The sequence below is a fragment of the Chrysemys picta genome, chromosome 7 (genome assembly GCF_011386835.1).
Source record: "Chrysemys picta bellii isolate R12L10 chromosome 7, ASM1138683v2, whole genome shotgun sequence".
NCBI classification, from domain to species: domain Eukaryota; kingdom Metazoa; phylum Chordata; order Testudines; family Emydidae; genus Chrysemys; species Chrysemys picta.
Genome location: NC_088797.1, coordinates 123,445,270 through 123,455,495, shown reverse-complemented (window position 1 = coordinate 123,455,495; position 10,226 = coordinate 123,445,270). Strand labels below are relative to the sequence as shown.

The 10,226-nt window shown below is 42.5% G+C and overlaps 1 protein-coding gene across 3 annotated transcripts; it reads left to right on the top strand.

The window, feature by feature from the left end:
* Positions 1-604: 604 nt before the first annotated feature.
* On the top strand, positions 605-10,021 carry SFR1 (SWI5 dependent homologous recombination repair protein 1). 3 transcript variants are annotated; one of them, XM_065552540.1, is made up of 5 exons: positions 605-650; positions 1,590-1,658; positions 3,730-3,845; positions 7,650-8,042; positions 9,147-10,021. In XM_065552540.1, exons 3-5 carry the CDS (start codon positions 3,750-3,752, stop codon positions 9,336-9,338), a joined length of 681 nt encoding a protein of 226 aa, XP_065408612.1. In that variant the 5' UTR covers positions 605-650; positions 1,590-1,658; positions 3,730-3,749; the 3' UTR covers positions 9,339-10,021. The 3 variants fall into 3 exon arrangements, with proteins under 3 accessions (XP_065408612.1, XP_008177983.2, XP_065408611.1); XM_008179761.4 differs by lacking the exon at positions 605-650 and adding an exon at positions 670-870; XM_065552539.1 differs by lacking the exon at positions 605-650 and adding an exon at positions 686-988.
* Positions 10,022-10,226: the final 205 nt, after the last annotated feature.

Sequence of the window (10,226 nt, the reverse complement as noted above, 5' to 3'; positions counted from 1 at the left end):
CGGGAGCCGGGGGGTGCGCCGGGCTGCCGGCAGTGCTGGGCGGGCCGGGGGTGGTCGGCGGGGGCCGGCACCCCAGGGCCCGAGCTGACCCAGGCTGGAAACGCCGGGGGGCCAGCTTGGGCCGCGCCTCCTCCCCCCACACCCGCCTTACCTGCTTCAGGCTTCCCGCAAATCAAATATTCGCGGGAAGCAGGGGAGGGGGCGGAGACTTTGGGGAGGGGGCGGGGTTGGGCGAGGGTGTGTGGGCGGGGCTGGGGGCGGGGCCGTGGGCCGTGGAGTGTCCTCCATTTGGAGGCACAAAATATGGTAACCCTAAACAGGGGTATAATTATTCACCCAGCTGCATGACTTGATACTGCCACTATGTCATGGAATAACCAGCTACCTGGCTTGGGGTGTCCCCATTGGTTTTGGGGGCACTGCATGATGCTGGGGGGCTAGAAATTAAGCCCCTACATTCCCCCTCTAGGTATTTTGAAATCCCCTCCCTGTCTCCCCAATCAGCCTGGGCCAGGCAGCTCCACCATCCTCCTCCCTCCCCTGTGTGTGCACACGCCCCGCCCACTTCCCCTCTCTTCATTCCCGCCCGAGAGTGGAGTCTTTCTCCCTTCTGGCCACGCCCATCCCGTGCCCATTCCGCAGGGCGGGACGTGAGTTTCTCTTCGCGCGCCCGACCGCACGCCGTGTATCTCCCCCCTGGGGAGCGGGCGGGCGGGCTCGGAGTTTCTCTTTCCTTCACGCGCCCGACCGCTCCGTCCTCTCCCGCCTCAAACTCGGCTCCTCCCCTCGAGCGGGAGCGGGAGATGGGATTGGAGCCATTTTAACCCGACCGAGCGAGCGTCGGGCCGCAGAGTCGGGCGGGCGCGTGAGGTACCGAGGGGAAAGCCCCTCCCCCCCGCAGCGGTGGGGGTCACCTCAGCCACCCCTCCCCCACTGCCTGCGGGTCAGGCCCCAGCTCCCGGGGGCTAGTCCAGCCCCACCTCTCCGTGTACGTGGTGGGAGGGGCCCGGCCCCGTGTTAATGGGGTGATACCCCCCCCCCAGCACCCGTATTGCCTGGGAGGGGCTGTGCCCTGCAAGGGATGGCAGCATGGGGGGGGGTTACCCCGTGTTAATGGGGTGATTCTTTCCCCCTCCCCCTGCCAGCACCTGTATTGCCTGGGAGGGGGCTGTGCCCTGCAGGGGATGGGAGAATGGGGGGGTTACCCCGTGTTAATGGGGTGATACCCCCCCCCCCCAGCACCGGTATTGCCTGGGAGGGGCTGTGCCCTGCAGGGGATGGGAGAATGGGGGGGTTACCCCGTGTTAATGGGGTGATTCTTTCCCCCTCCCCCTGCCAGCACCTGTATTGCCTGGGAGGGGGCTGTGCCCTGCAGGGGATGGGAGGATGGGGGGAGTTACCCCATGTCAGATGAACTGCTGAGAGCACTGACCCTGCCTATGGGCTACCCCCTAGCTCTGCATTGGTTAATCAGGGTGCAAAGCTCCCTCTGCATGAAATGATATTAATACTAGCTCGTATAATATGTTTGTCCGCTATATCTCAAAGCTATTCACAAAGTAAACAGCATTATCTCTGTTGTGCATTAGGGGAAACTGAGGCACAGAAGGGACTTGCCCAAGGCCTCACTGCGAGTCAGTGGCAGAGCTGAGGAAAAGGTACCGTTCTCCTCCTTCCCAGTGTTTCCATTTACAGTGGAAGATGCTGTTTTTATATGTTAAATGGTGTTTTTGCATGGGGAAAAAAATTGATCCTGATTCATCAGGGGAGGATTCTCACTGTGCAGGGCAGAGTTGCAGAGACCTATGGAGAAGTGGAATTACAGATGCATGCTGACCCCATGGCACCCTTGGAAACTTTTTGTTAGTAGAATAAATGATTTCTTGAAGAAAAGTAACCTGTGTAAAGGCTAACAGTGGGCCATTGGATTTCAGAAAGACACTGAGCGCTCTGTTGAAGGCTATTTTCAGGTTTTAAAATGTTCTGTTGCTTAGTGGGGAGAGACTTATTACTTACCTGTGAAATATTGTATAGGTATGATGCGAATTTTTCCTAGCCTCTTGCTTAAACTATGAAGTAACTTACTGCTGTGCTCTGAAAATACCTTACCACTGTTACATTCAGCAAATGCTACCCATTTGCTAAGACGCATGATTTACAGCCTTTGAAAAAAATTAACTTAAAATAAAATACTATGTGCTGAATCTTGAATGACAAGGTAACATGGATTTGATTTAGCAGTAAGACAAATAAGGGCTAATACCTTGTCTATGCAGCCACGCAGACCTGAACTGGATTCCCTTGTAGCTCGTTCTTTAAGACAGTAAGGGTTTGGAGAGCTGCAGCTTTGGTGCCCTCAGCCTGTGGGGAGATGGTACCCTACCTAATCTTACACTACAGTACTCATGTAACTTGTTTAAATACCCTTAACTTTAAAAGGCTTCTCTAGTCTGTTTCTAAACTGCAAATATCAGTCTCCAGGCATAACTGACAACTTTCCAGCTGCATGTTGGGCATTAGCAGGTGGTTCAAAAATGCCAAACTAAATTAAAGAGACAAGGTGGGTGAGTTATTTTTTTTTTTTTATTGGACCAACTTCTGTTGTTCTTCAGAAGAAGAAAACTTCAGAAGAAGTTGGTCCAATAAAAGATATTACCTCACTCATCGTGTCTCTCTACTATCCTCCAACACAGCTACACTACACTGCATAAACTAAATTAAATGTTGTCAAATCAATGTAAAGTTGGTATGTGCGGAGAAGTACTACTTACCATGTTAATCAGAGTGCTTTGTTGAGCAAATGGGGGCAGCTTCATTTTAATCTAAAAATTCTACTTGCATGAGTAATATATTTATCCACGGAGCATGCCTAAAATGATCACACTTCAAATAAGATACTAGATTATTTTCAGAGACCCTGTATATATAATTATTGTTTTATTTAAAAAAAAATCTTAATTGCTTGTACAGTTGAACAATAAAAATCCTGTGTCTCTTAGCAACCTTTTATGTCTAACTGAGAAATAGCCAAACCGAGGGACTGATTCTTCAAGGCCTTACTCATAGGAGTAATCCTTACTCAGACAAGTAGTAAGAATTGCTCAAATTTTGAAGTTGATGGGGTGTCTGTTTGCAGTGAGGATTATGCATACGAGTAAGATATGGCAGGATCTAGCCTTTTCCGAGCATATGATAATGGATTCCGTTTCTTTATAAATACATGCCACTGCCTCTGGAGAGTTTGAGGGCGCCCACCAGTGTTGGTGCAAATGATGGAGGCTGATGATGGAGATTGGAAACCATATTAATTTTATATTCTTATTTTTCTTCTTTCTACACAGTACATTATTTCTAATCCTACATGAACACCAAAGCGACAAATAAATAGACAAAACTTAACAATAAAGACCAGGTTTTGCCAACCTTATACTGAGTAGTACTGCCATTTGTCCTATTGTAATCAAGAGGGCTATTCACAGAGCAGTGTACAATTCCATGGAAATGAGGTTGGCAGAATAAGGCCCTATATACACAGATGACTTTGTAAACTGAACAACTGGAAAATAGCCTAGTGTTGGTATTTTCTTAATGTTGCTTTTAATTTGTTTCCCTGGCCACTTGGTGGTCCTATTTCATCACATTCTGACCTTAAGCAGAGGGGAAAGGACCTGACTTGACAAGTCAGATGTCTATTCTGCATATTAATATGTTTCTGTATTATTTCTACAGTATATTAACTTGTTCTCAAGATGGAAACACCATTGTCAGACAAATCAACATCACTGTGCAGTACTCCAGAGGACCGTGGGACACTAGCTCCTCAGAGCACTGGCTCAGGGAAAAAGGTATGAAAATCTTTTATATGCCATTCTATTAGTGAAGTTTTCCCATTGTAGCTAGGTATTGCAACACCAATGGTAAGCAAACTTTACTTGATGTTTGGCAGTCCATGAAATACTTTGGCAGAATATATGTGGGAACAGATAGTTTATGCCCAGAATTAAAATTAATGGGTAATGTTCTCTAAGAACACCTCTACCTCAATATAACGCTGCCCTCGGGAGCCAAAAAAATCTTACCACGTTATAGGTGAAACCACGTTATATCGAACTTGCTTTGATCCGACGGAGTGCACAGCCTCACCCCTCCGGAGCACTGCTTTACCGCGTTATATCAGAATTTGTGTTCTATTGGGTCACGTTATATCAGGGTAGAGGTGTATGTGTGCTTTGATTCTGACATGCATTAAGTGAGGAACACCCTGAATGCCGAGCTAAGAAGTGTGAGAAACCTTTATAAAGATATTTCAGGACATTATTTAAATTCACACTTTTTAATCCTTTCTCCCATCTGTACAAAAGGCTCCAAGTCTCAGTTCTCTAGGCTCCAGCATATGCAGAATGTTGCTGCTGCTTCTGCCTCTACACCTCTACCCTGATATAATGCTGTCCTCAGGAGCCAAAAAAATCTTACCTTACCACGTTATAGGTGAAACCGCGTTATATCGAACTTGCTTTGATCCGCCGGAGTGCGCAGCCCTGCCCCCCCCCCCAGATCACTGCTTTACCGCGTTATATCCGAATTTGTGTTATATCTGGGTAGAGGTGTACTTTGACACATAGAGAATAATACAATCACATCGCCCTTGCTCCAGCCCACTCTTCCCTGACCTTGCCCCCCTTTGCTCATTTAGCACTGGCTTAGTCTGTCACGTCACAGTCTTACCACAGTTATAACAGCATTATCCTTCGCTGCATCTGACAGCTTTCCTTGCTGACTTTCCCATCTGTTTTCAAATCATACCTGAAATCAAATTGGTATTATTTAACTCTAAGTTTGGAGCACAGCTTGTATGGAAAACTCTATACAAAATGGAAATGCAATGTATTAGGTCTTACAATGTTCAGTTCTACATTGCCTATTCCTTCTCTGATGTAATGCCCCTGCATGCACCATTTGGTGATGTTAAATTGATGATGGCACACATTAAAACAGGGGCCTGGCCAGCATAGGGTCAGATCGTGATAAGTGTCTTTTAACTATATTGTTTGGGTTTTCTCAAAATTTAAATATTTTATAAGGATATAAAATATTAGGCAAAGATCTTTAAGAATGACTAGTGATTTCTGAATTCAGTGACTTTGGGTTTTCAGAAAGTGCTGAGCACCCACCTTCTGAAATTAAGCCCTGTAGTGTGCCTCAGATTGGTTACTCTAACACTGAGACACTCAAAACCATAACCACTGTAAAATGCTGGCCTTGGACTTTAAAAAGCAGTTTGATATAGAAATGGCTCTTGTCCTCAGGCCTGGCACTTATTTGATTCTTCTGATGACCATCTATGAGGTCCAGTGATGTTCAGTGGTTGATGTAGTAGAAATAGTGATATGCTTGTTTCAGATAGAACAGAAATCTGAACTGGCTACCTGGAATAACCATTACAGCTGGAGAATTGCAACAGAGAGGAGGATATCTATTATTATTTCTGGGGGAATGTTGGGCCAAAAAATTAAAAATTCTGTGCACAATATTTTAAAATTTCTGCATATTTTATTTGTCAAAATAACACAATATAATGATGCAGTTTCAGTTATTTTGGTAATTTATTTCAAAATACCTGTCAGCAAGCATGTCTGTAACAAAACAGACAACAAAAAAGATTCAGGAAATGTTTTTGATAAACAGATTCCTTACTCGGCATATTAATACAGAACTTTGAGTAATAATTCATTTAAACTACAATACAGAAATGTATTTCCCTCACCTCTCAGAAGCAGGGCAAAGGCTTGGGGGAGTTGGGGTAATGGAGAAGCTAAGAAAGAGGGAAGTAATTGCTGGGAAGGAGCCTGGGAATAAAACTGGAGGGTTGTTGGGTGTGGGTGGGAGAAATATGGAACAGTTATTTGCAGGGGAGGGACTGTTATGGAGTTGGGGAGCCTCCCCCGTGCAGACTCTGGCTGACCCCCCAGCCTCTCCCTTTCAGCCAGGCATATCTGCACATGTCCCCATGTATCCTTGCAAACCCACTCAGCCACCCCCCCTCTCATTCAGCCCTTGGCTCAGTGTTATCACCCCACTACCCCTTGTACCACAGTAGCCCTTCTGAACCCTGGTCTGTGTGAACCCCTCCCCAGCAGCACCACTCTGTCTCCCCCATATTCTGTCTCCCCTCACCTGGCCTCGTGGGCAGGGTGCTGTGAGGAAGGCAGCCTCTGCCCCCTTCTCTCCACGGCTGGCTGCTCCAGCCTGTGAGCCAGCATCAGCCCGTTGGGTGAAAGGTGTAATTGCAGCATGACCTCTCTCACGGCTTCCCTTCGCCTCCCTGTCAGAATCAATTATTCTGCAGGAGGGGAAAAAATCTTCAGGGGACCTTAACTCCGTGCTTGCACAGTGGTGCAGAATTCCTCCAGGAGTATATTAGGTTTGCATTAGTTAACTTAAATTACGTCAATTTAAATTAATTTAGTATGGTCCAATTCTGCTATCCGTACATATGTTGAGTAGTACCTTACTGTGCAAGTAGTCCCATTTGGATTTTGAGTGCTACTCAACTTGAGTCAGGGTGGCAAAATCAGGCTCATAATAAGAATATATGTCGAACTGATTTTTAAAGCAGTATTTAGACATATCTGTGTTTACATTCAGTTAGTATGCAGGCAGCTTTCTTTCCTGCAGAATAGACGTGCAAAAATGTTCCTAGTAGAAAACACTTGAAAACAGTTTCAAAGCTCTATAAGCCAAATTCTATCATTTAATTTTTTTTAGTACTTACAGATTTGTGGTTTTTTTCCCCTTAAACAAAAAAAAAATAGGGGATCTGCCTTACAAATAACTTGGAAATGCTTGACTTGCAGTGCTGTCCAGTGGAGGAAAGGATTCCTTCAGTCCTACTTTGCATCATGAACTGGTCATGAAGGCAGAGATTTAAAAAAATAAAAAATAAAATTGTTTTTTACTTCCAGAAGCTTATTGATTTACTTCTTTATAATTATATTTATAGTGATTGTACTAATATATTACACTGTAGTTTTCCTTTAACTATTAATTTCCCTACATTTGGGAGTTCATGCTAGGCTTTTTATTTGGAAAGTACATAGCATATTGTGGGCAATATGTGAAACTAAAACCAGGGGGAAAAGGCTGTGCTATTGATCCAGTAGGTATCTTGAGATCCCTCCTAGTTTTGAAGTTTCCAGCAGTAGATTTCCATGCTGAGATTTTTTTTACAGAGATAACATAACATACTGACCTGTAACAGTTTCTAAAATTTGACAATTAGGATAGTTGTACTTCCTTTCTTAAAGAAAATTCTCCTGGAGTCATTGAATAAGGACAGCAGGATTTGGTCCTGAGAGATGAAGTCAGGAAGGTTGGAGCCACAACTCTTTCTTACGACTAGCTGCTGAGTGAGTGTGTGTAGGTATACATGTGAGAATAGGAAGATAACTGCTCAGTCACATTTGTGAACTCTGTAGGGGTAATTGTGAAAATTTACATCATAGTGGGGTTTACAAATACTGTAAAAATTGAACTGGTAAACTTACTACTTAGATTAAAGTCACTTCTGTTCTTTCTTTTCCCAAATAAAGAGTTTATATTAGCAAAAATATTGTTTGACTTTTGTTTTGTTCCTTTGTCATTTTCTTTAGCCAATGAGCACAACACTTAAGGAGCGATTAAAGAAAGCAAGACGTTCATTTAATTCCAGTTTCACTGTGGCAAAACGCCTTAAAGTAGATATTGAAGAAAAAGATTACAGTACTTCTGAAGAAGGGGCTCTGTTGGCAAAAGAATCCTGTTCCAGATTACAAAATAGCTGTGAAATCCTGGAGGAGAACTGTGCTGCAAATACAAGTTTGAGTAGTCCTGTACAGGAGAGACATTGCTGCAGACTTGTTCAGAATTCTCCACATTCTGTGGTGTTGGGTGCTGACCTTAGTCAACAAGAACTACTTGAGGAAAAATTAAGATTGTTGAAGCAGGTCCAAGAGAAGAAAGATCTGCTTCGAAGACTCAAACTGGTCAAGATGTACAGATCCAAGGTGAGAAGAGTTTCTGAATAGGCCCATGCTATCTCAGCTCTAAATCTTTTCTCTTTTAATGTTTTTTGAAATGGGGCCAGGCAGGGGGGACCTAATTTCAGGGCAAATTTTGGTTCTGTAAAAAGACATTTTTATAAACTCCTAAAACCAGTAGAAATTAGAGCTAGTCAAAAAGCGGGGAAGAAAGTTGGTTGATTTATTTATTTTTGTTTTCCTGTTTTAAATTTAATTTCAAAATTCAAAAAATTGTGACCAACTCTAATAGAAATGTTTCTCTGTGTGTTTTTAAATTCTATTGGAGAAATATTTTTTAAAACAAAAATATTCCTTAGTAGTGTTTCAAGCCTAAAGATTGCAGCATTGGGCTAATATATGAGAACCTGACATTGAAACTGATGAGAAACCAAAATGAAAGATTATTCTGTTTTCATCATCCAAACTAAAAGAAATGCAATAAAAATAATGCATAATAATGTAGCTCTTTAAAAATGACTTTTAAACTGGGTGTTTATTTCAAATACATCTTTAACTGTTCTTGACCTCTGTCTTTTATTGTGAAAAGTGTTTGCACTTGATTGGGAGACTACCAATGCTTATGTCTTGTCTACACTAGAAAAAATCAGATGTATAATTTGCCATCTTATTTTGCAGCCCTAGGTATTGCTGAAAACAGTGTTGATTCATGAGAGAGCACTTCTCTGTTTGATTACAACTTAATTTCCCATCATTGTTAGTGGATGTTGTACTGCTGAAAGTTCAGAGATCCTATATGTAGATGATAAAGATCCATGTAACTTTTTGTAGAAGATGAGGAGTCAAATTCTAATTCAATTGCATTCTTCATACCTAAGCTTCCACTGTAGTTTTAAGTGGGTCAGCTGTTTTTCCCACTTCCTGTCCTGGACAGCACCACTACAGAAGTAATTGTTGCATTCCCCCCCAGAGGAGGCAGAAATTCTCTCTGCATATAGTTTTTTTTATTGTAATTTTTCTGGGGCTCTTTCAGTTAAGTTATATAAATATCTGTAAAGTTCCAAATATTGTTTTTCTATAATTTCTGCAACTCCGTAAGTAACCTTTCTCCCTTCCCCCTCCCCATTTCAGAATAACCCATCAGAATTGCAATCTTTGATAACGAAATGGAGATGCAGCACCCAGTTGATGCTTTATGAACTCCAGTCAGCGTTGTCTACAGATGGCAATAAGCTGAGCCTCACTCTGCTGATAGACAATTTTGGATTAGAAGACAAGTTACTACGCTACAGCAGAACAGAAGAAGACTTTACAGATATGTAATTTACAATTACAAAGGTTTCGGTTATAAAAAGTCTTCAGAAAAGATTAAATATAAACTGATTGCATCATAACTATTAAACCATCATGGTAGTGGATTGTTGTAATAGGCTGCGCTTATGTATATGCGGTAAGAGGCAGTTATTTTCTGGAAAGGATTATCTCTTAGGCAGAAACTTGAGAAAATTGCCATTAGTGGATGTGAAAATGAAATCTAGTAATATTGTACTTAAACAGCGGGCTGCATCTTCTCTGATCAATTTTACACTGTACATTCTCTTGTTTGATATAATGGGATCAAGTTAACTGCTTTTTCTAGTTATGCTAAGATGCTGAGGATTTCAACACAAACATATTGTGAAAGTTTCTTCAATTTGCCAGTCAACTGATGTGAGCTTTCTAAGCATTAAGTTCAGGTGTAAACACATTGCATATTCTCAATTACTGAAGCAATATTGAGTTTTTATACATGGCTTTATTTCTTATACGAGAAGCAATACATATTCTATAGTGCTTAACAAAAACAGTACTGTGTCCAATGTATTTAAATGGCTGCATTTAATTTACCTTTCTGCAATTCTTCTTCTTAAATCCCAAAGCCATTTTCCCCTTTTTACATCTATGTTTTAGTTCTAATTTATGTGGTATTTTATTATGTTAATTAGAGATTGTGTGAGAGAACTTGATTCCCTGTTGACTATCTCATCCATTTATTTTAGCTGCTTCTTTCCTCACTGAATTTCTTATTTTTTACTTTGAAATATGTTTCATCTAATGCAGGCCTGCACAACTCGTAAAGCGGCGAGGTCCATATTATTCCAAAGAAAATAGCTGAGGGCCGAAACCCCCCGGCTGTGCTGAAACACGCCCCCCCTCCCCCCCCCCCGCGCC